General features: G+C 41.4%; 1 protein-coding gene across 1 annotated transcript in view; it reads right to left on the minus strand.

The window, feature by feature from the left end:
- Positions 1–26,995, minus strand: part of drosha (drosha ribonuclease III) — a 268,873-nt gene that overhangs the window by 93,467 nt on the left and 148,411 nt on the right. The window contains 2 exon segments of the mRNA XM_034167642.1: positions 5,205–5,362; positions 16,328–16,372. Of these exon segments, the coding sequence (XP_034023533.1) occupies positions 5,205–5,362; positions 16,328–16,372 (203 nt within the window).

The raw sequence follows: 26,995 nt of genomic DNA on the forward strand, positions 1-26,995 counted from the left end.
CATTCTTCTTCACAAAACATTCTCAGGTTTGTTGGTTTCCGAGCATGGACAACCCGCTTAAAATCACACCACAGATTTTCAATAATATTCAGGTCTGGGGACTGAGATAACCATTCCAGAATGTTGTACATGTTCCTCTGCATGAATGCCTGAGTAGATTTTGAGCAGTGTTTAGGGTCGTCGTCTTGTTGAAAGATCCAGATCCCGGTGCAACTTCAGCTATGTCACTGATTCATGAACACTGTTCTCAAAAATTTGCTGATTGACTGGAATCCATGTGACCCTCAACTTTAACAAGATTCCCAGTAGGGGTGCCGGAAAAAAATTGATTCACATCCGAATTGCGATTCTTATCTATTACAATTCTGAATCGATCCAAACTGTCAAAGAATCGATTTTTAAAAAGCTTTTTTTTTTTTTTTTTTTACATTTTCTTGCTTACTCGTTACATGTACTGTCTGTCAGGCAACAGCTTCCATACTACAGCGTCCCCGCGAGGGGAGGGTCCGGCATGCTTCAAACATTCGTGAGCTGCAGCTTAGCATGGCAGACGAAGAGCTCATTCAGCCAGCACCGTCTCTGCTGAAGGCAAATGTTTGGGTGCATTTTGGATTTTATTATTTGCTGCGTAAGAAGGAGCTGGACATGACTTATGCAGTGTGCAAAATCTGCAAAATGAAAGTCAAGTACTTCAGAAACACTTCAAATCCGCAAGCCCACATGCTACGCCATCACCCGGACCTAAAAGAAGTAGAGCCTCAGTTTCTGCCGGCTACTGACCAGTACTTCGCTAAACTGCCAGCCAACTCTGAACGAGCAAAGCAGATGAGTAAATTTACATCGAGATTCTTGATTAACCTTGTAAAACTGCATTTTCTTAAACATAAACATTTCTTTATTCCAAAATGAAACTGGCTTGTCATAATGTGCTTTAGCATACCTCTGTTTGGGGAGTGTACGCAGAAAAGGCTTCCTCTGCATTACATCATACAGCATCTCTTTGTACAAAATGCGCTGTATAGTTGAACGATGCACAGAGACACTATCTGCAGCAAGATCATGTTGTAGGTCTTTGGAGCAGGTCTTTGGGTTGATTATGACTGTTCTCACCATCCTTCGCTTCAGCTTATCTGAGATTTTTCTTGGCTTGCCACTTCAGGCCTTAACTAGTACTGTGCCTTTGGTCTTCCATTTCCTCACTATGTTCCTCACAGTGGAAGCTGACAGCTGAAATCTCTGAGATAGTTTTTGAATCCTTCCCCTAAACCATGATGTTGAACAATCTTTGTTTTCAGGTCATTTGAGAGTTGCTTAGAGGCTCCCATGTTGCCACTCATTAGAAGAGATGCAAAGAGGTGAAGCATTTGCAAATGGCCATCTTAAATAACCTTTCTCATGATTGGATTCACCTGTGTAAGGAGGTCAAGGGTCAATGAGCTTACCAAACCAGTTTTGTGTTCCAATAATTACTGCTAAATGTATTCAAATCAATAAAATGACAAGGGCACCCAAATTTATGCACCTGCCTAATTTTGTTTAAATAATTATTGCACACTTTCTGCAAATACTAGAAACTTCATTTAACTTCTCAAATATCAGTGTGTTTGTCTGCTATATGATATAGTTAACTGAAATTTCTAAACCAGACCACCATTGATTTATAAAGGAAAATCATGAAAGCCCACCCATGAAAGCCCACACTTTTGCATACAACTGTATCTTGTCCTAATTTTGGAAAAATTAGATCAGCCTTTTTCAGTAAGGCTCGTGTTTAAAGAACAAAACTACTGGAAGGAAGCACCTTTGGACCTATATGGCACCACAGAGCACTGCAATACAAGAAGAAGAGTAGGGAGATTTGGGAGTCTTGTTCATCCAGCTGTCCACCTCTCTGATAGGTCATATCCCATTCTAATGTCTTCTTCTAGGTCAGAGTGCCCTGCACGTCTGTATGAAGTAACACACCAAAATGTCAGTCTGGGTTTCTTCTCATCTCTGACCTATCTTACCATCTGACCTTCCACCCCTTTAGCTAACCTGGTTTCCACTTTTCATCACAATGCATGACCTACTTTGGTATAACCTTTGTGCTCTTATGGGCAGTCGCTGCTCACTTCTAGCTTTGAAGTTGGTTGGCTATATAGGTCAGTCTGCCTCTGGCCACTAATGAGCTAATGAACAGAAACCACCTCGAAAACATAAGAAACCTTTTTCTTTTGGCTCCAGGAGACATATGGGTAAAGGTTAGTGGAATAAAAATGATGCAGGCTAAAGATACATGAAATCATTTACCATGCAGCACAACCACGTTTGCAAAAAAACATATTTTATATATATATATATATATATATAAACAACTGATATCAACCTTGAATTGGAAAGTCGGGAAAGTAAAGCTCAGCAGGAGATGAACCTCTGAACCTCTAATCGACTTCACTGACCATGAGCAGAGAGACGCTTTGACATTTAAGTGATGGATTAGAACATATGCGGCCGTATATGTGTGAATACGTGCACTTGACATACGCTCGCGCACACGCACAGATGGGCACGAAATGTCCTTGTGGAAAGCCTAAGCAAGCAATTACAGAGTGCAGCCTGCCAATAAGATATCAGAGGTGTGCTGCCAAGGCTAATTTGCTGTAGCTGTCAAATTCACTATTGTGTTGTGTTGTAATGCTTGGAAGTGAGCTAAGCTTCTAAATAACCCTCTCATACACATCATCAGAAACGGCTCAAATTGAAGTGAGCAGTCTCATTAGCGGAAATATTTTCTCAAGAAAATAAGCTTTTAAGATTTGATTTCTACCCACAAATGAGCAAGGTTACCCTGCGGTTAGACTCCGGATGTCTACTTTGTTCCCAACAGGCCGGTGACTTCAATGATTATTCTGAAGTCATCTTCAAAGACGTTTACTGTTATTGTTCTTCATCCATCGCACTGTGTAGATGACCATGACATCAGGCTGTTGACTACTTTCTGTGAGTCCGGAGGTGGCTCACAAGTCCAATCTAGGCAAAGAAGTATCTCCCACAAGTTGGACATCACTTGTTATGTTTCCGCTATTTCGATGGAACCTTTGCTTATAGAAACACAGTAGGAAAGCTGGTCTTGAGCCAGCCTTTTCCAAGTGTTTTTGTAGATTCTGAGGTTTTTCAAAAAAGACCTTAAGACCTTGTTTAAACCTGGCAGTAACTTTGTATTTCTACTCTTAATGTGTTAACCTTTAATTTTATCATTTCCTTTTTTAATCACCTTTTTTTTTTTTACATGGTTGGTGTTTTATTTTGCTTCATTTGCTTGACTTGAAAGTACTACACAGGAAGAAGAACTCAGCTCTATATGACCTCTATGTCTTTGTGGTGCCAGTGCTTATCTCTGGGTTCCGTAGTGGGAAGCGGATGAGAGTCTATGACTCCCCCTGGATGGAACATCAGTCATCAGGAGGTTACTTGGCCAGCCAAGGCCGGAACCAACAGCTGGGTGGACTTGGACACCAAGTGTCTTGTACACAGCCAGGTCGCATGAGTGTGATTCAAACTCATGTCTATGTGTTCGCTGGCCAGCAGCTTATCCACTGAGCTACCTGCTCACATCGGAGTCCATGAATGAGTTCACATCACCTCCATTGTGTGTGCTGTTTATATGTTCTTTCATGTGAAATCAGCCTAATCCTTGACTTGTGCCATGCACAGGAAACTGTCTGGTGGATCTTGATCAGGGGTGCCAAACCTTGTCTTCCATTTAGCATGCTTGGCTTCCAAACTGGGTACCTGATGTTTCTCAAACCTTCTAACTGCAACATGTCACTTCTGCCACCATTGGCTTATCACGGGTGGCCACTTCCCAGTCTTTTTCAAAGTGACAAGCCTGTAAGTTTTGTTTGAGTGTGTCGTTATACCTCAGATGTGGTCTGCTGACACAACATGCTCCTGCTTCTAGCTGCCCATACTTGAGTATTCTGGAACTGATGATTTGAACCACATGGTTTGCTTGCTACACCACAGCACTGTAGCATTGTTATATTGGAGATTTTGTCATGTCATTGGATGTCACACTGCACGAAGACATCTGTGATGGAAAATCTAAGTGTTTGAGGTGTCTCCTATATACTATTCACGTTTCTCAGCCATAGAACAGAGATGAGAGAAGTACAGCCCTAAACGTTTTGATCTTCAGCCGGATGCCATGTTCGTCCTATCATCTATGATGTAGCCTCGCAAACAATGCACTGGCTTTTGCTAGGTGCTGAGCTATCTCATCATCAATGTTAGCAGAGGTGGAGATCATACTTCCTTGATAACAAAATTTAATAATAGTAATAATAATAATATTAATCTTGAATCATTTTGTACTTTGTCAAGTCCAAGGCCCAAAATTTTAATCGTATCCTAACCTTTTCAAACGTCTTTGAGGTTGAAGAATATGAGGCTAAAATAGTTGCTTGACTCCATCAAACAATGGAATAACACTGTTTTCTGTGACTTTGTAGAGAAAAATAAAGTAAAAAGGGGCACCATGTCTCAAGGCTTAAATGACCTACCAGTGCATTTTCAGACACATGATAAAAAGCAATCTGAAAATTAAATTTTTTGAGCAGTGAATATGAACTCATCTAGGCCCATTTGTCTTGGGGGTAAAAGTATCTCCTAGCAATCACTTAAATTTTTCAGCAAAAACATAAAAAATTTGAAATGAAAAACAAGGTGAAAGAAAATCTAGACTTTCACCTTGGACCACCCAGTGAATCCAAAAGCCATTCTCATGGGGCGGTGAGCTTTCGAGACTACAGCTCTAGAAACTTCAGAATCCCTCAAGCCTGCTGTTTTCTCCTCTTGCTAAATTCAAGCTTGTGGATGAGGTACTGAGCAAAAAAATAAAGGGACTGAGGGACTTTGAAGACATCAGTTTATACGAAGTGAGTGTTAGTGACTGGAAAAAAAAAATCTAAGCTGCTAGGGGTAAACATAATGACAACTAGGGAGGAGGAGGAGCCACAATGGAAACATACACAAAACTCAAGGTATGCTAAAATTTCCAGCATGTCAGATCATATTATACTTTATAATGCATCATGCCTGATCAACTCTGAGGGGAGCAAGACTGCTTCTGCAGCACCCTTCCAAATTACATCTGGCCAACTCAACATCTCACTTTGCATTTTAATTGGCTGAATCTCTATTAGGAAACATGCTGTACTTACAGAGTGAGGTGGTTGAAGCCCACAGTCCTTAACGTGAAGGCTCGCGCCAGAAGACGGACATGGGTGAATAACACGCCGATGGACTCCTCAAAGGTAGTTAGTTGCTGAAGGACTGGAGACGTCTCGATCAGCTGTCTGTCTGTCTGAGGTTCCTGGACCTAAACAAGGAAACACAATTAACACAAAATTGGCTTAGAGAGTGTAAGTACAAAAGGGGCTTAATTCTTAGAGAGAAATGGAGAAAGAAGGCATGCTTGGAACTGTTTGAAAGCCGGCAAGATGCACACCTTAAAAACCTGACAGATAAGCTGAAAGAGGCTCCAACCCATCACAAGTCCTAATACGATAAAAGTGCAGATGACAGTCGGCAGCAACACATCCAGCGTCATCACTTTGAACACGGGGGCACCTCAGGGATGTGTGCTGAGCCCCCTCCTCTTCACCCTGCTGACACATGACTACACACTACTGCACAACACCAACCTCCTCATCAAGTTGGTGGAGAACAACTGTTGTGGGTCTCATCCCAACAACAATGAGACCAACTATAGGAGCGCGGTGAACCGCCTGCCCTCATGGTGTGAGCACAACAATCTCTCCCTGACCAATCTCTCCTTTGACCATCAATGGTGCTGCTGTGAAGACGGTGAGCAGCACCAAGTTCTTGGGTGTGCACGTCACAGACGATCTCTCCTGGACCACCAACACTACATCACTGGCCAAGAAAGCTCACCAACGCCTCCACTTCCTCTGCAAACTAAGAAGAGCTAGGGCCCTGCCCCCCCATCATGTGCACCTTCAACAGGGGCACGACTGAGAGCATCCCATCAAGTTGTATCACGGTGTGGTGCGGCGAAGATCACAGGCACACCCCCCCCCCCCAGATATATATAGCAACTGGTTTGTAAAGGATGGGATACATGCTCCAGACCGATTGTCAAGGTACCCGGTATGATATTTTCCCATATCAGACCGGAAATCAGAGCGTGTGTAGCATCGCCGCAATAAAATAAAACTTTTGATTAAACAAGGTTCCAATGCACAGATTTGGTGGGTCCATGGTTACCATTAGACAAGCCTAGGAAGTCACATGTGGGCTGATGCCGCGTTCACACCGCACGACACGCAATGCCACAAATTCGCGTCTCTCGCCTGGTGATGGACGCGCCACCATCGCCTGGTGTGCCGCTCTGTTTTCACTGTGAAAATTCGACCCACTGCGTCATCAAATAGGAGGAGCTTCCATTCCGCTCGCCGTCAAGTCAACATGGCGGACCTTGATCACACGGAGCGAGTTGCTGTGCTCAATTTGTTGTGGAAAGCTGACAAACATTGCCAGCGGGGCCATCCCTGGGTTCACAACATCCTCATGAGACGTTCCCAATTCGGGGAGTTTCAATATTTGCTGCAGGAGTTGCGTCTGGATGACGGCCGCTTTCAGTGGTACTTCCGCCTCTCCAGGACCCAGTTTGAGGACCTCCTGTCCCGTTCGCACGCACATGTAAACAATAAAAACTGGCTGCCACTGCAGTTCCTTGCTCTCCTCTCCAACTCTGTCATAATTGTGTTATAAACCAGTCACCATTTGTTTTATTATACATCTGTGTAGTTAATAAATGAAATAATCTTCACGGACAATTCGATCGCGTGCACGTGAAAAAAAAACTGGCTGCTGCTGCTGCTCGCTCTCCCCTCAAACTCTGTCATAATTGTGAAATAAAGGACAAAAGGGACATAAGTCCTGCTCACAGGCTGGCTGACAGAGACAGGACATGTCCATCAAGTATAAACTCCAGACATCTTCACATCACTACATATCCAGTCCCTGATTAGTGACAAGACAAAAAAAGTTCAGATTTTTCAACTTGGGGAGGAGGGCAACACGATGCGATATCGCGCCACAAACACACCAATCGCTCAAAATCGCTTCATTCGCATCGCTTCATTCGCATCCATAGCGTCGCATTGCTTGGCTTGAACTTTTGTGGCGCCACAACGCGTCCTTCCATAGGGATTACATGGCAACCTGTCGCCGCCGTTTGCGTGTCGTCCGGTGTGAACGTGGCATTAAAGTAGGCAACTTCCATTCTGACCTTGAAGATATTCAACGTCAGACAGTTTAGTGAAGCTGAATATACTTTCCTCACTGATATGACAGACTTTGCACTCGCCATAAAGTCGTTAGCTAGTTCTTGCATTCCACGCTCTATCACAATCAGAGACTTTAAGCATTTAACATTAGCTTTTGGGTTTGGTGAGCTCAGATGTAGAAAGGATTCACAAAACTATCCTTGGTTTAACTAGTATTTTCTCATCCTTGAGCTCATTAGAAAAAATAAATGATATTCTGCAAAATATGTGCATTCATGTTTGGTGAATCAAACGGTATCCTTATGGGTGCATTAATTAGGCTGCTGGAAAGATCTAATTGGTCTCTGCGTGCTACAACTGCATACTTGACCAACACATCCTCTCCAATGAAAATACTCAGCAACACAAGTTTGCATGTATGATAAAGAAGCGGAATAAAGCACATTCTCTTGGCCTTGTTAGGGTGACCCATTTCAATACAGCCTACAAAGAACCCAAAAATTGAAAAAGAAAAAGAAAAAAAAACCCTCATGGCCACTCTTCATTTTCCAGCATTATCTCTGCTGTCTGTTTTCATAAAGAAATGACAGGTAAACAGCTTTTTCACAGTCTCCAACGTCACACTAAGCCAGTGCACAGAGCAGAGATGTATTTTTAAATTCAGTATTTTAATTGGACCATTGCTGGTAATGGTTGGTCATGGTTCCATCTCCCAATATGTCTGCCTTTTCTCCCTCTGTTAATTAACGAAAGGTGTTTAAATGTCACGCCTGGCAACGAAAGACATTTGACGAGTTCAGCACTCAGGCGTAAGCGATCCTTCAAGAGGAACGGCCAGCAGCAAGCTTTCAAATGAAATACAGGGGGCTCAACAGCAGTTATTTAAAAAAAAAAGGGGGGGGGGTAACTATTGAAAAGCTTAGTCCATAGGAAAAGAACAATCAGAGCAAAGGTCTTTGAGGCCCCAGTGCCTTACACTCGCATATCACCTCACCAAATAAAATTCAGACTCCACGTAAATGACATTTGGGTGAATTATTTGGGAGAGTGGGGGTGATGATGCAGCGGTGCGATTCAAGCGAACATGAAAGAACACGACGATGTGCCTGTCAACCACAAAGCCTTGCAGCGCACTCCATGGGGCACGTCGGTGGCAAAGCTAATGTATGCGTGTATGCCAAAGACAAGTGTACGCATAATTACCCACGCCATAGTGAGCTGCCAACGCCAAGTGCTCAAACCTCATTAAGGGAGCTCCTCTTTCACCTCTGCTTTGTCATCCTCTTCTCACAATCTTCTGGAACAAGGAGAAATGGGAAAGCAATACCGGGGTACCTCTCCGCAACCCTTTGGCACAATGTCCCAGCCTGGAACCGCTGTGGCCTTTATAAATTATACAATTAATCATCATATAAATAAATGATGAAGGGAAAGAAGTATTTTTTTCCTGGTGTGAAACTGCTTGAATTATGACTACATCTCAAGCCAAAGGTTAGGATGTCATCAAGCTACCGAGAGACTGGGAAAATTAAAGAGGCATTACCCCACAGGCAGGAGACCACCCAAAGGAAACCTCAGCTACACACACTGTGTGGTAATGAGGCCGCTGCTCTGAAGCGGATAATGACTACTCGTGCAGGACACTGCACAGGTTCCACCTCACACCACAGAGCAGTTGTTGGGCTGACCCCAGGTCTCCAACCTGACCAGGGTGCTCGCAGCCGAGACTTCCTCAGTGGAGCCCAACGGGATAACAAATCACTGGGTATAATACAGTGGAAAAATGCAACATTTTATGAGTATATTTGTCAAATTTCTAGTTAAAATATCTAATTATTCTTAATATAAGACAAAAATCTTTTCATAAAATTTCAGTAAGGTATAATTATCGTATTTTCAGGAGTGTAAGTTGCAGTTTCTTTTAACAGTTTGGCCGGTCTTGTGACTATGGTATAGCGTATATCTGGAAAAATAAAGCATTTGTTACCAATAATAATAACAATACATATTTATATAGGACTTTCACAGGAATAGAAGAACTAAACAAATTAAACTCCAATAATGAAAGAATGAATGCCAATAATAAAAGCATACAGCAACAATGCACAACAAGAGCAATCAGAGATTTATGACCTTCGCCAATCTGGATCCGGATCACCTCCAAAATTCAGTGGAGCCTTCCATGTCCTATTATGTATCTGTGGTAAAAATGTGGTGAGAATCGGTGAAGCAGTTTTGACGTAATCCTTCAAAGCCTCTATAAAGGGAAATCTTGATCCAGGATCCGGATCCGGATGACCTCCAAAATTCAATGCAGTCTGCCCTAATATCTACAGTTGTATGCAAAAGTTTGGGCACCCCTGATAATTTTCATGATTTTTCTTTATAAATCATTGGTTATCTGGATAAGAAATTTCAGTTAAATATATCATAAAGCAGACAAACACACATATTTGAAAAGTGAAATGAAGTTTCTACTATTTACAGAAAGTGTGTAATAATTATTTAAACAAAATTAGGCAGGTGCATAAATTTGGGCACCCTTGTCATTTTATTGATTTGAATACATTTAGCACTAATTATTGGAACACAAAATTGGTTTGGTAAGCTCATTGACCCTTGACCTCCTTACACAGGTGAACCAATCAGGAGAAAGGGCATTTAAGGTGGCCATGTGCAAATGTTTCTCCTTTTTGCATGTCTTCTAATGAGTGGCAACATGGGAGCCTCTAAACACCTCTCAAATGACCTGAAAAAGATTGTTCAACATCCTGGTTTAGGGGAAGGACGCAAAAAGCTATCTCAGAGATTTCAGTTGTCAGTTTCCACTGTGAGGAATATAGTGACGAACTGGAAGACCACAGGCACAGTATTAGTTAAAGCCCGAAGTGGCAGGCCAAGAAAAATCTCAGATAAGCTGAAGAACAGTCATAGTCAAACCACAGACCTGCTCCAAAGACCTACAACATGATCTTGCTGCAGATAGTGTCTCTGTGCATCGTTCAACTATACAGCGCACTTTGCACAAGGAGATGCTGGATGAGAGAGTAATGCAGAGGAAGCCTTTTCTACATACACACCACAACACACCACAAACTTGAGGTATGCTAAAGCACATTTGGACAAGCCAGCTTCATGTTGGAATAAGGTGCTATGGACTGATGAAACTAAAATTGAGTTATGTGGACATCATAAGGGGTGGTATGCATGGCAGAAAATCAACACAGCATTCCAAGAAAAATACTTGCTAATTTGGAGGTGGTTTGGAGGTGGTTCCATCATGCTCTTGGGCTGTGTGGCCAGTGCAGGTACTGGGAATCTTGTTAAAGTTGAGGGTCACATGGATTCCAGTCAATATCAATATATTCTTGAGAACAATGTTCAAGAATCAGTGACAAAGTTGAAGTTGTGCCGGGGCTGGATCTTTCAACAAGACAACAACCCTAAACACCGCTCAAAATGTACTAAGACATTCATGCAGAAGAACAACTACAATGTTCTGGAATGGCCATCTCAGTCCCCAGACCTGACTATTATTGAAAATCTGTGGTGTGATTTTAAGTGGGCTATCCGTGCTCGGAAACCAACAAACCTGAAATGTTTTGTAAAGGAGAATGGTCCAAAATACCTTCAACCACAATCCAGACTCTCATTGCAAGCGATACGAAGCATTTAGAGGCTGTTATTTCTGCAAAAGGAGGATCTACTAAATATTGATGTATTTTTTTTCCTGTTGGGGTGCCCAAATTTATGCACCTGCCAAATTTTGTTTAAAGAATTATTGCACACTGTTTGTAAATCCTATATACGTCATTCCACTTCTCAAATATCATTGTGTTTGTCTGCTATATGATATATTTAACTGAAATTCCTGACCAAACAACCAATGATTTATAAAGGAAAATCATGGAAATCATCAGGGGTGCCCAAACCTTTATATATCATTGTATCTGTGGTGCACATTTGGTGAGAATGCGTGAATTAGTTTTGATGTAATCCTTCAAAGCCTATATCAAGTGAAATCTTGATGCAGCCAAATCATCACAAAATCGATCTGCATGAAATCATTGGCCATGTCGAAATGTGGCTGAATGAAATCTTGATCCAGAATCCAGGATCACCTCCAAAATTCAGTGGAGTCTTCCATGCCCTAATTATCTGTGGTGCAAATCTGGTGAGAAGCTGTGAAGTAGTTTTGAAATATTCCTTCAAAGCCTATATAAAGGGAAAACTTTATCCAGAATATGGATCCGGATCACCTCCAAAATTCAGTCTTTCATAGCCTAATATGTATCTGTGGTGAGAATCTGTGCAGTAGTTTTGACCTAATCCTGCTAATAGTAATCCTTCAAATCCTGTATAAAGTGAAACTTGATCCAGAATCTGAATCACCTCCAAAATTTAATGGAGTCTTTCTTGGCCTAATATCTATATGTGGTGAAAATTTCATCAAAACCCGTGCAGTAGTTTTACTATAATCTTGCCAAAAGGCAGACAGACAAATAAATAAATAAACGCCAAAGATTTTATTACATCCTTGGTGGTTGTAAATGTCCCAAATTAAGAAGCTGATAAAACATGCCGTGAGATGGACCTGCATGCTGATTTGGCACAGATTTTCTGCCGGATGTCCTTCCTGATGCAACTCCACATTAAACAGAGAATTGGCAGGGGTGGATTTGAACCAGGAACCTTCCACTCTGGAAACGTGCGTTGGACTACTTGTTCACCATCTATGGCGCTTGTTTTCAGAAAATACAACAACAAAAAAGATTGTGTCAACTCAGAGAGTCTTGGAAACTTTGTTTCGAGTTATATCTAAAACAAAAATCATTTTGAAAAAATGTAAAATTTTAAAGGTGGTGGTGTTTGAAAATGATAACATCTTAATGCTTGCCAAATAAAGTCAGTCAATCTGCCAGTTTCTTGAAATCATATTTCAAGAAACTGGCAGATTTTTTTTTTAACTTGTAACAACAAAAAAACAAATCTGCCAGTGGAAGCAAAAATTACTATTTAAGATGTCTTGACATAAGGTCTTGAAGTTTTCAGAGAAAATTCAAACTGAGTTACAGTTTATTCTTAAATGTTCCATATTTTACAAACACAGCAGCTAAAAAAAAATAAAAAAATCTTATGCTGAGTCACAAAAGCTTATTTTCTCTTAGATATGACTCAAAAGAAGTGACCAAGACTCTTTGCCTTGAGATTTTTTAAGATGTATTGTCTAAAAACAAGCAGTTATATGTCACTGAATTGTTACTTGTTAAGGGGTCATGTCTTTCAGTAAGTGTAATTAGACATTTTGACCTGAAATGAGACAGATGTTGTTGTATGTATGCCTGTCTGGTTATGATTTGCATTTTCAGTCCTTTATGTTTCGTGTTGCGACATGACTGTGTTCATGTGTGTGGGTGTATGCTGTCCTTGGGCCTCTGATGTGTGGAGGCGTGTCTCCCTCGCCTATCATGTGTGTCCTGCCAGTGTCATGCATGTGGGTGTGTCCTCTCTCATCTTGTGTGGATCCCCACTCAGTGTCTTGTGTGCGCATGTGCATATTTCATTCCCTCGCCTGTGTTCAGCCGATTATGTTCCATCACTGGTTGTGATTCTGTATTTTTTCTTTGCCATTTTGTGCACACTATTTACTCTGTATTCCTCGTTGCCTTGTTGCTGTAGTTATTGTTCACTGTTTACGTCTAATCATCTTTTGTGTTCGGATCACCTTCTGATTTTGTTTTCTACCCTGTTGTTCATTGTTCACTCCCAAGTTTCACATTTGTTTTTGTTTTATCCTTTCTCCTCTTCTGCAGGGACGGCCCCTTCACACATAACACGATGGAGGCAGAATGGCGCAGGAAGGAGGAGTCAAATGGCACTCCTGGAAAATTGGAGCAGCACTCAAACATCTCGTATAGCAGTCGCGATATTCATTTGGGCGCGGCACATATACTCTATATGTGTGTACCGCTCGCACTGGAAGCCCATCTGAACATCGGGCAAGATGAGGTCGCACTGCCATCTGATCATGTTTGGAGCATTTGAACAGCATGTCGTATCCAGGTTGGACACATCGTGCCGCGGCTGAGCAGCTGCACAAAATCATTGGCCATGTCGAACCGTGGCTGAGGCAGCCTTCACACCAGCGGCCGAAAATCGTCGAAAGCTGCACCTGACTGCTACGTCATCGCTACGCAGCTGGTGAACACATATGGTGCCATGCAGAATACCACCTAAGGGGACGCCACCAGTGAGGCGCGTGCATCGGCAGGCTCTGCTCGCATGGTAATAATTAAAAACACATCACCTTTGAAACGCCGTCACCAGCGCTTCATTGTGTGTTGGTAACAGAGGGACACGCGGAGCTGGTTGATGTGTTAATGGTATCAGCACATCCGGTCATTCATGTAAAAAGTAAAATGAAGAAAGAGTCATCCATGTCAGTTCATTACTTCCTGGTGTACGTCCAGGAGGAGGATAAATCTTGTATTGTCCGCACTTTAAAACAGGAATTAAAAAAGTGCGGTTGTGTTTTTTATTTTTTAAACAGTGAGGACAGAATCATGGCAAGTAACATGATTGTCTTACATTTAAACAGTACATTCATTGTTCTTATGATGTTCTGTGCACTCACATTATTTTGTGCTTTACATATTTCTGTTGATTTCTGCACAGCATAAATAATATGTCCAGCATGTAATTGCTGCTGCTGCTGTCTGAGCGTGATGTATGTCCTCGCACTGTGTTTGCGCACGCCTGTGTGCGCGTGCATGAAACCTTTGCCACGGCATCGTTCACGGCTGTCCGACGATGTGTCCCTCCCGACAGCAAGTAGACTTTTTTGCTGTTCGCCAAATAGATTTTTTCACCCTGCTCAGCGTGCCGCTCTCATTGGACCGACATCTCTGCTATTTTGGAATTGTGGGATAGCTCGCGCCCACAGAATGAGCTCACCGGACTACTTTCGCCACCCTGCTCAGTGTGCCGCTCTCGTTGGAGCGACAACACACAGATCGTGTCCCCTCCCAGATAGATCTCTTTCAGTGCAGCTTCTTGTTCTGACTTTAACACAAAGTTAACACCCAAGTCTTTTCATCGCCAACTGTAAATGGTAATCAATACATTCCAATTGTTTCTTTTTTAACTTTTCTAGTTTAGAAAGTTGGGCCACAATGGAAACAAGCGTTTATGCTTTTTTGTGTTACCCAGTATATTTATGTACCCATGTTTATTTAATACAGTTTTTTACTGTATTATTTTACACGTTTACATTTTATACGAATAAAAATCAATCAATCAATCCCGCATCAAACTCCATCGTGTCGATGTTTACAATGCTCATAAACTTTAAGTTTATTAAATATTTATTACAGCCACTCTTAAAACTACAGTTATCTTTATAATTTTATCACTGGAAATTTTTGAATTAATTTAGTGAGATAATGAGTATATCTCATCAGGAATATATCACCTGGGAACTACTTTTTGCAGAGGAATTCATCAAGCATGTTGGCCGCGGGCGTGTACTAACACAGAATACCCAGAAACTGGACAGTTATTCGGCCATAACGAGAGTGTCCACTTTTAGCTTGTCATAAGCTAAGCTAGTGGCGCTCCTGAGAGTGTGTTTTTTTTTTTTTTGCTCTTTTTCAGCCGCTTCCTGCTTCTTTCACCCAACTTCATGTTATATGTGAAGGGGCCATTATGTTTGGTTATTGGTATTATTTATTTTCCACCCACCCTTTTATGTCTGTTATGTTATTTTCCTAGCAGTTCTCTTATTAGTTTTTGTCACCTTGTGTTCTGTTCATTTCCACATGCAATTTTGTTTCCCGTTCTCATTTCTGTGCACCTGCCACGATTTGTCATTCTGCATTTAAGCACTCCTTTTCCTGCTCGTTGACAGTTCATTCCTTCTCTCATGTGATTCCTCTGCGAGAATGTTTCGTGAATTCTGATGATAATATATCCTACCTGTTGCTTCGTCATTTTGTTCTTCGGTGGTTGATCATTTTTCCTTCTGCCCTACGAGTTAGTTTCCCTTATTGATTATTCACTGAAGTTGGGGTGTTTTAGGAATCAGAATAAATCACCTTGTTTTTGCACCTACCATCTGCTTTTGTTTCTGCCTGCATTATAGGATTCAATTTAATATAGACAAAATGTAACAGATATACTTGGTAAGATTTTATGTTTTTTGCAGTGAAGGTTTATTCTAAGTACACACAAGCTCAGCATCAATGCATGCGAGGCGCTCGATGGTTTTTCAGCAAAGATGATGACTAAACAACCGTTTAGTTGTTTAGTCTGCACATAGATGCATACCGGTTTATTTTAGTCCAAACCTAGATATGTGAAAATGTACATGTATAAACACAGAGACGCTGGTGTACGTACAGGGAGATGAAGAAGAAAATAAACTGCTTAAAGACGAGCCTCAGCATAAACACAAAGGAACACTTTCTCCTCACAGACACATCAGAGAGCAGGATGCCTGACTGTCCCTGGAGGCCCCATGTGATTCGCAACTGTAATCCTGTTATGGCATCTTTGATCTCTCTTTTCAAATCCTAATTTCAAACAAACACTGTTGACATGTTCAATGTTTCTGAGGAACTCAAGCAAAGCAAGAAACGGCTCAAAAGACAGTGAGGGAGAGAGGACGGAGACAGAGGGTAAAACCAAGGCGGCGAAGAGGAGAGTGGAGCGCTGAGGAAAGAGTGAAGAGGGAAAGAAATGAAAGCATGGATTAGGGTTTCAACCAAAATAGAAGCCAAGAAGACACAGAAGCAGAACAATGGCGACTAGTGGAGGGCTTCTGGAGGCCTTGTGACAACTATAGGAAACTCTGTTTGCTCCAGGCAAAATAACAACTTGACCACCCCTGTAAGGAACACAAACAAACAAACATACATTGAGCGAGGGAGACTTCAAAGATTGCAGAATTCTTCGGTGCCTTGGGGGTGAGGTGAGTTTTAATGAGACGCACCCTGCAAAAATAAACATCAATGATAAATCAAATCTCAACCAACCTGCAGGGGGTGTGGTGGGTAGTTGAGCCAGACCTCCCGGAGATCCTGCAAAGGAGAGAATAGAGATGAAGAGTCACAGGAAAGACATTCCTTTAGTCAGAAAGCTTTCAGGTGCCATCAGTAGCCTCAATAGGGGGGCTTTGCAATAACAGCAAATGAGTCAGCATCTCACTGTCAGACCCATACTGTATGTCAGTGTATCAGACTCCCTCTAGGGAGCTATAGGCAGGGGATGGGGATTTGTAGATATGAGCAAGGGTAGGGGTGGGTGGGTTATGCCTTCACTGTAGCCACCTGTCACACTTGGCACTTTACCAAAGGCTTTCCGATACTCAGAGTGCATATTTCTGCATTGCGTACATCCATCTTACGAACTTCATTGCCTTTTTATACAGATCTGCCCCCCTGTGATGGCAATTCTTTCGTACAAGGTCTGTCTGGAGAATCCTTGGATATTGCAGGAATGACTTTGTGTCAAATATGGGTGGGCGGTTGATCAATTCTGTCATTCATTGCTAATGGCTGACTGGCATCATGATGTGGAACAAACATCGTAATGCCACAGCCATATATATATATATATATATATATATATATATATATATATATATATATACATACACACACACATACATTTATTTGTTCATGCCAGGGATTTTCCAACTAAGCACTGTTTGCTGTGTACTTTATGAAGTGTCAGTGCACAAATTAATGGTGGTTGTGAAACATTAATTGTATGTGAAACTGCTGAGATGCAACCTGAATTAAGGTAAGCAGAAGAGCAAGTTCCAGCTAAACTTTGGAATAATCTCCCTGTGTCCCTTTGTGTGACCGTCTCTGGATTCTTTTAAAAGGCAGCTGAAAACATTTTGTTTGGTGAAGCTTTTAGTTGATCATTCTCTTAAACACTGCTTTTTAACATTGTTGTGTATTTTGTTACCTTTTGTGAAGCACTTTGTGATTTTTTAAACTGTGAAAGGTGCTATATAAATAAAGTTTCTCCTTCTTCTTCAACAGTATGGCCCCAGAATGCCCCTCAGGGAGAGTCACTGTGTTCCTGAGTTTGGCGCCATGTGATGGCACACAGAATTGTCTAGTTTTAAGGTTGCACACAGAGAAAAAAAAAAAAAAAAAAAAATCTATGATAGAAGAAGAGTTCAACTACCTGGAAGTTATGTTGACATGAGAGGGAGACAGCGAAGGGCAAATACTAGCTCGACTTTTGCCAAATGTTGGTAGAGCAGGACTTGGCGGGTCTAAACACAGGAAACAGCTGCTTTGGAAAATTACCTGAGGTGGGCCACATATATATATATATATATATATATATACATACACATATATACACATATACATACACATATACATATATATATATATATATATATATATATATATATATATATACATACACATATATACATACATATATATATACATATATACATACATATACACATACATATATACACATATATACATACATATATACACATATATACATACATATATACACATACATATATACATACATATATATACATATATACATACATATACACATACATATATATACATACATATACATACATACATATATATACATACATATACATACATATACATACATACATATACATACATACATATACATATATACACATACATATACATATATATACATACACATACATACGAGGGCTGTCAATAAAGTAACGGTCCTTTTTATTTTTTTCAAAAACTATATGGATTTCATTCATATGTTTTTACGTCAGACATGCTTGAACCCTCGTGCGCATGCGTGCGTTTTTCCACGCCTGTCGGTGACGTCATTCGCCTGTGAGCACTCCTTGTGGGAGGAGTCGTCCAGCCCCTCGTCGGAATTCCTTTGTCTGAGAAGTTGCTGAGAGACTGGCGCGTTGTTTGATCAAAATTTTTTCTAAACCTGTGAGACACATCGAAGTGGACACGGTTCGAAAAATTAAGCTGGTTTTCAGTGAAAATTTTAACGGCTGATGAGAGATTTTGAGGTGATTCTGTCGCATTAAGGACTTTTCACGGTGCGAGACATCGTGCAGCGCTCTCAGGCGGCGTCGTCAGCCTGTTCAAGCTGAAAACCTCCACATTTCAGGCTCTATTGATCCAGGACGTCGTGAGAGAACAGAGAAGTTTCAGAAGAAGTTGGTTTCAGCATTTTATCCGGATATTCCACTGTTAAAGGAGATTTTTTTAATGAAAGACGTGCGGACGGATCCGCGCATCGGGACGCAGCCGGCGCGGTGCAGCGGCACAGGAAAAACACCTCCGTGTTGATAACCATTTGTAAAATCCAGGCGGCTTTTGATGGCTTTCAGTGGAGTGAGTATATGAGAAATTGTTTAACAGGCAGGACATGTTCCAACTTGTCCTTAAGGCTTTCAACAGAGCTGACGTAACATGTGAATTTCTCCTCTGTGACATCAATAAAGTTTATCATTACAACTACCTCGATTTCTTCATCTATGGAGACATCTGACTGCAGACCTTGTGATTTGCCAATCAAGAACAGTGTCCAACCCCAGTGGCAAATGAGTTCCTTTGACAGACTCGATGAATCACAGTACCTGCACTGAGGCAACATTACTTACAGCAATATGGTTCTATGAAGTATTTCCCTGTGCAGGATCCAACACGCATATAACTGGACTAGGCCAAGGGGACAACCACATTTTACAAACACATGGAAGATAGATGTCTATTTTTGGGAGATAAGGATGTCAATATGCCTGTGTTTTTCCAAATGGGACCCAGGGTAGTTCCATAGAGGGATGTAGGCGACAAGGTACAGCACCAGTGTTGGCTGCTAGACCTGAACCATAAAGATGGCTTCTTAAATAAGACAGCACTTCTTGCTGTGCGTATTTATCTTTCTGGACTTTCCCCTATCCTGGTTTGGGACTCACACCAAGATGAGGAGAATGTTCACCTTGGTAGATCGATTCAAGGGTAAGCAACTGTATGAAATATTTTTCAAGATTTAACTGGAAACCTGAGCGCACTGTGAGGAACAATACTGTCATTTAGTAAAATTTTAAGTTTTTAATGAAGTATACTAATTTCTGTAGTAGTATTTCAGATGGAATGGTAGCAGGATTTGGCTTTGAGAGGTGTAGTATCTCTGGAGAAACACTATGACGGTGATGGTGGCCTGTTGCCTCCACAACCTTTTGAGAGAATTATATGTGCAAGATCATCATGTTTCCTCAACTGTGCTCTGAGGCAACTGCAGAAGAGGGAGAAAAAAAAACTGGCAGTGGAAGAGCAAGAAAGACACAGTAAGCTGTGGCTAGGAAAGTGTTGCCAAGGACAACACCTGTCAGAAGCAGTTTTGAGCCTGGAGTCTAATGTTGAGTGCGTCACAGTGGTAACAGAGATGTGGTGTGGGCATCTGCAGTACAGCCTCACGCAAGTGTTTAAAAGGTTCAAGGAGATAAACCTCTAAAATGCGGTGGTAACCCACGGGCTGCTGGGTTGAGTGTGTGGTTTGTGGCAAAATCTTCTCAACACACCCAACTGTCCACCCATTGCCTTGAGCAGCCAATGAAAAATTCATGAAAAGTGGTCAATATATTTGAGCAAACACTTCCTTCAGGTTGCTCATCTCAGCCAGGGACTGGAGTTGAAAAGTAAAAGTACCAAGTCTACACAGAGCTTAGTTGCAAATATAAATGGGGCATTGCTTCTTCACGTTCAAGTACGCTTTGCTTAAAAGAAACCAATAGCACGGACTAATGGATGGCTTACTTTCAATTTCACAGGGACAAAAATTGCCATAAAATACATGACTGTGACGCGTGCCAAATATAAACCCGAGCATACATGTATGCAAGAAAAGAGTAAGAGAGGAAAAAAATATCAAAAAAGCAGCGCGAGAAGACTGTGGACAAGTTGTGTCGGCTTGTGATTAAAATCTGTCCACAGGGCACACGCGATCCACCCACATGCTGTATATAGACTAACAGCTAATGTTTCAATTACAGCTATTCCTAAGACAAGGCAGACAATGATTAAGCCAGCACTGAGTGGGAATTTAAGAATAACAACAGGTCCTCCCTCCCCTCCCTCTTCGCTCTCTTTCTCTCTCTCTGTCAGCACAAATCATCACATACAGCAGCTGAATCACAGCCATTTAGGAGATGGAACTCTTGCACTACCAACAGGGGGGAAAAAAATGCAAACATATTTACATTATTGAATCCAAATAGCTTCACCGCAATGAGAGCTGAAATTGAAAGCCAGTGGAACTTTGCAAAACTAGGTAGAATCTGTTTAAATGAAGGCTTCAATCAGCAGTGCTTTACTCCATGGGGGGAAGTGAAGACCTAGAAGCAGCTTTGCACATGATCAGGGCTCACTGGCCAACACTGCCAAGTCCTCCACACACAGACACCCTCACTACCCCCGGGACTGCTGACCATCTATGATAGGGACATAATGGCATGCTGTTCTGACAAGTTCCAATGCTCCCTGACAAATTGGTCTCTGGCTACACGCTGCCAATCAATCCATCAAACATTATAGTGTGGCAGGAAAGTCGATAGAGATAGTGCTGGTGATCAATACCAACATAAAAGCAGCCCAGTCCAAAAGAGAGGATTCTGTCAGGGAACGGCCAAGGTGATCTTCCAAATATGATGGGGGTACCAAAATCAAAACCTCTTGTGGTACAGATGAGAGTGGATAGTTTTAGTATTCTTGTGAGTGTGGGTAGACATCGCACGTGAAAGGAAAATAGACTGTGTGAATGAATTCATTTTGCAAACTATTACCAAATCAAGGACACAGTGTAGAAGGAACAGGAACGCTCTCATTCAATATTACCTGTAGTTGATGTATATATATATATATATATATATATATATATATATATATATATATATACACACACACACACACACACACACACACACACACACACACACACACACACACACACACACACACACACACACACACACACACACACACAAAGGGCACTGATTGAACAGAAAATGGAGGAGGCCATCAGGGATTTGGGAGTTAGCAGAGAAAAGCTGAACAAAAAGAGGAGTGTTTGCTTGACAGTTACAAGAAATTACACTTGTACTCAGAAAAAGACTCCCATCCACTGGATGGAAGTAGCAATATGTAGAAGTGAATAAAGCGTGCTTACGCTGAGAAGAAAAAAAAAAAAAAAACTAGCTCGTCACATTTTACAGACCCAGTGGGTCACCTTGCTTCAGGCCACTGAGGTGGGGTGGGTACGGAGGGGGCTGTCAGCCAGCCTTTCACCTTTGTGAACGTGTACTGTAAGGTGAGCGCTCTCTACCGGTGTGTGAAAATACCAAAGTGAAACCAGTGGAATGTAATTACCAAATGCAGTTTAGATCTGAATGCTGGTATCAAAAACTCACCACTGTCATGTCACAGCAAACTTTGGTTTTAGGAATATCCCAATGTTTGAATCCAGTTGGTTTTATTTTCTTGTTTTAATTACTTTTTCAAATATTTCTATGTTCTTCTCTCAGCATGTGGTAGCACCAATTTCAATGTTTGCAAGTCTGTTGGTCCATCTGTTTGAACTGTGGGGTAGGAGTTGTACGACCAATATAAAGACCGGCCTTCGATTCCAGATGTGTGCTTGATGTTACCTATCTATGGCCTTGGAAAAGGCACTTGATCTGCATTGTCCAAGTACACCCAGCTGTAAATGGGTACCAGCGTTGGCTAAGGAAGTAACTTGGTATGGATTGGTGTCTCGTTTGGGGGAACTGGAGACTGCCACTCACTTCATATAACGGTATCTTGAAATAAGTACTGGCTCAATGGGTCAGAGGATTGCAGAGGCCCTTAAACATGCAGATGTTCACTCTTGTCAATGCAAGATGTTCATACACCCCCCCCCCCCCGCCCCCCCCAAAAAACAGCAGCAAAAAAAGCAGAATAACAGTGATCTCTTTGTGTAATACGTAACAGAAGTACAAAACATGGCATGTTAGCCATTTGTTTCACTACAGGATAAACCGGGCACCCCTTACAGATTTCCTTTATGATTTTATGTCAATAGTACCACTCAGTGAACATTTTAGGACCCATAAACATATGAAAGTATAAGTGGAATTAACCCATTTTAACAGAAATAAGCTGGTTCAAGGTGTGTTTAAACCGTTCTACATGAAAGACAGACTGTTTTAAACTGCTCTAAATAGGACATAAACTAGTACAAAATAGACACTAGCTGCCTTTAAACAACTCCATACCAACACCTTAACAGATCCTTGTCATTTGACTGGTGGATTATACAAGTATGTAAGCAGCATTGATTAATGGCCCCATTGTATAGAAAAATAACCATTCTATGATTGACATTATTTTTTTGTGCAATTTGCTTCAATTTGTCATTCATTTGTGTTCTATAGTTTTTGCTCCACTCTGCTATGATATGAGAAAGCTAAGTCCAACATGACGTGAAGCTGATTAAAAGTTTATGCAGTGTTGTCTGTGAAATCTCTAGTGGCCTCAGAAGTGCTGTCAGGTGAAGATTTGCACAAGTTCCTACCGCAGTTTTTCCCTGGATTAAGGAAATTAGACAAACTGTGTTTTCCGGAGTATAAATCACATTTTTGTTTGTTTGTTTTTTATTTTTATTTTTTGGAAAACCTGCAAACTATGCTCCAGTGTGACCTATTACAGAAAAATCACGTGTTCATTACTAATAGTAATAATTATAACAAGTATTTATATTGGGCTTTCCCATAAACCAAATCACTAAACAAGATAAACTAATAATAAAAGAATAAATGGCAATAATAAAAAGTACACTTCAACAACGCACAAACGTCACAACTTAATGAGGTTAAAATGCAGGAAAAAAGTTATACTCTGGTGCCACTTATATTTGTTTTTTGTCCTCTTCAAGAAGCATTTTTTGACAGGTGCAACTTTTTCACCTGTCTAAAAATTTGAAGAAAGGAAAAAAAAAAAGAATGACAAACATCTGTTTAACTGTCATATAAAACAGATACTTAATGTTTTCCCTTCATGCAATGGAAAGAATATTTTCATGAATTGACAGATCTTTCAACTCATGAAAATATTCTTATCATTGCACTTTTAAACACTTGTTAATTTTTGGATACTCAAATCTATAATCTGATTGCCCTGTGGAATGTAGCAAGACATGCTGAGCTATAATTAGAAGCCACGATGAACAGTATGGCTATTTAAATAAAAAGGTTTTGACAGCAAAATAAATTAATATTCATAACATTAACATGTATCACAGTATCCTTTAATGCAGTGGTTCCCAACCCGGGTCCTCAGAGACCCCCTAACGTGCCTATGTTCCATCTCTCCCTACACTGGCAAAAACAGATTAGCTCATTCAGGTGTGCTTAGCCAATCAAGAGTTAACAGACACCTGTATGGACTAATCAGCTTTTGGCAGAGCATGGAAAGCACCAGGATTGGGAACCACTGCAAACGGCTAACTGTACTGTTGAATAGTGTGTAAGAGAACATCTGTGGGTGAGGTGTGTCAGTATGTGTGTGTTGTGCCAGGATCATTTGGACAGCCTCCCTTCATTCCCAGCCCGTGCAAAACCTAACACTTAAACTTATCTCTGAAATAAAGCTGCACATTGGAGGTGCTACACCTCAGAATCACACTTAAATACAAGCCAAAAGTAGCTTTGGTCATATTACTCTCCAGGATGCCATGATATCATTCTGTTTACTGAAAACACTTTGGTTGTTTGTACTCACTGGCAATGCGAACTGTGTTTTAATGGAGCTAAACAGGCTGTTAATGAACGCTGGACCACAAGGTGTGAACAAAAATCGGACCTGAATTTAGAGGACTTTCTCAAGCCAACACAGTTCCATCATAAAATGCCTCGATTGTCCCCAATTCCAGTGCTGCTGTTCATTTTAGGAATCCCCATTTGTTGCATTTTATGTTTAGCGTGCGCTTGTGTTAATAAAAGCCAAACCCAATTAGCTTGCAGGCAAGTAGTGAGATCATCATTATGGTGATTGCTACTGAAAATGAGGTACCTCCCCCAGGACAGCACAGTGGTGATACTGCGTTGCTGCAGAGTCCAGGTTGGGACCAATCGAGCATCTCTCCCTGAAGAGCAAAGATGCTTCCTGCCTCTGTGCTGATGCTTTAATAACTTCCACAGTAATGTCATTAGCAAATTAGCATCTATTGTTTCCTCCAGGCTTCTGTGTGCAATGAAGCTTGATTCCATCCTCGCCAACAGACCCGTTGTTTAGGAACCTCTGCCAGCAAAGGTGACACGTTGAAAGAAAAACAAGGGGACAGAAATAACTGTTCCGCTGCCGTCATGAATGCCATACCAATTAGTGAATAACAGAGAGAGAAAAAGAGAGAGAGAGAGACATGGCCACTGTTTGGCTGACTTGGTTTTGAGGTAAAAATTAAATGCATGCTTTGTCGTAGGTAGCAAAATTTATTTTATTTTATTTTTTTTCCCCTCAGGAGTTGGAAGAACTTTTGTTTTGACTTGTCATAAGAGGACTGGAGCGAAATGTCTGTCGGGGCAATGACATCCTGAAGTGGCAGAGACAAAAGAAAGGAACCGGAGCAAAAACAACAGGCAGAGTGAGAGGAAAAAGAGAGAGCAGCCAGCTTTGTTTGTACAGAGTGAAAAGGAGACTGAGGGACTGATCAGCCGTGTGTGAATAGAATACCATCCTGACAAATAGGAGTGGCAAAAACGCGATGGGGGAAGTTGCAGAGATGGTTTTGTGCTGCATCTCATCAGTTTGGTAACGTGCTGTGTGAAGACCTGTTCTCAGTCTAAAGCTAAAAATACAGAAAGGTTTGAGTGATCCTACAAACCCGCAAAAAGTCATCTCCCATACTGTCCATTGCAGTGTTACTTCCCCTACACCCCTGTAACCATTACACCACCCGGCTGGTGTTTGGCTTCCGAGTCCATGTCCATCTGTCTACTCTAGGCTTTGTGAGAGTGTGGCCATCAGGAGGATTCAGCGGGGGGATGACAAGCCATACTATTTCAAGCCTGGTCGGCATGTCTGGAAACTTTTAAACTAAATTTGAAAATCACTAAGAACTGCTTTGCACAACTTTTTATGTGGAATCTCAGTTAGATCTAATGTAATACCAACAGCTCGATTATACCTGAAAGAAACAGATTTGCATGGGTTCCATCCACAGACTGCATATACAGTTTTAAGCAAAAGTTTGGGCACCCCTGATAATTTTCATGATTTTCCTTTATACAGTGGGGGAAATAAGTATTTGATCCAGTCAATTTTTCAAGTTTTCCCACCTACAAAGAATACAGAGGTCTGTAATTTTTATCATAGGTACACTTCAACTGTGAGAGAACCTAAAAAGAAAAAAAAAAATCCAGAAAATCACATTGTATGATTTTAAAATAATTAATTTGCATTTTACTGCATGAAATAAGTATTTGATCACCTACCAATCAGCAAGAATTCTGGCTCTCACATACCTGTTAGTTTGTCTTTAAGAAGCCCTCTTATTCTGCACTCTTTACCTGTATTAATTGCACCTGTTTGAACTTGTTACCTGTATAAATGACACCTGTTCACACACTCAATCAATCACACTCCAACCTCTCCACCATAGCCAAGACCAAAGAGCTGTCTAAGGACACCAGGGACAAAACTGTAGACCTGTACAAGGCTGGGATGGACGACAGGACAGCAGGCAAGCAGCTTGGTGAGAAGACAACAACTGTTGGTGTAATTATAAGAAAATGGATAAACATAAGATGACTGTCGATCTCCCTCTGTCTGGGATTCCATGCAAGATCTCACTTTGGGGGGTAAGGATGATTCTGAGAAAATCCAGAACAACACAGGAGGACCTGGTCAATGACCTGAAGAGAGCTGGGACCACAGTCACAAAGATTACATTAGTAACACATGACGTCATCATGGTTTAAAATCCTGCAGGGCAGCAAGGTCCGCCTGCTCACACCAGCACATGTCCAGGCCCATTTGAAGTTCACCAGTGACCATCTGGATGATCCAGAGGAGGCATGGGAGAAGGTCATGTGGTCAGATGAGACGAAAACAGAGCTTTTTGGAATCAACTCCACTCTCCGTGTTTGGATGATGAGAACAACCCCAAGAAAACCATCCCAACCGTGAAGCATGGGGGTGGAAACATCATACTGTGGGGTGCTATTCTGCAAAGGGGACAGGACGACTGCACTGTATTGAAGGGAGGATGGATGGGGTCATGTATTGAAAGATTTTGGTAAACAACCTTCTGTCAGTAAGAGCACTGAAGATGGGTCGTGGCTGGGTCTTCCAGCATGACAATGACCCCAAACACACAGCCAGGGCAACTAAGGAGGGGCTCCGTATGAAGCATTTCAAGGTCCTGGAGTGGCCTGGCCAGTCTCCAGACCTGAACTCAATAGAAAATATTTGGAGGGAGCTGAAACTCCAAACCTGAAAGATCTGGAGAAGATCTGTATGGAGGAGTGGACCAAGATCCCTGCTGCAGTGTGTGAAAACTTGGTCATGAACTACAGGAAACATCTGACTTCTGTAATTGCAAACTAATGTTTCTGTACCAAATGTTAAGGTCTGTTTTTCTAGTGGATCAAATACTTATTTCATGCA

This window comes from Thalassophryne amazonica, chromosome 1 (genome assembly GCF_902500255.1).
Source record: "Thalassophryne amazonica chromosome 1, fThaAma1.1, whole genome shotgun sequence".
In the NCBI taxonomy this organism is placed as follows: Eukaryota; Metazoa; Chordata; class Actinopteri; order Batrachoidiformes; family Batrachoididae; genus Thalassophryne; species Thalassophryne amazonica.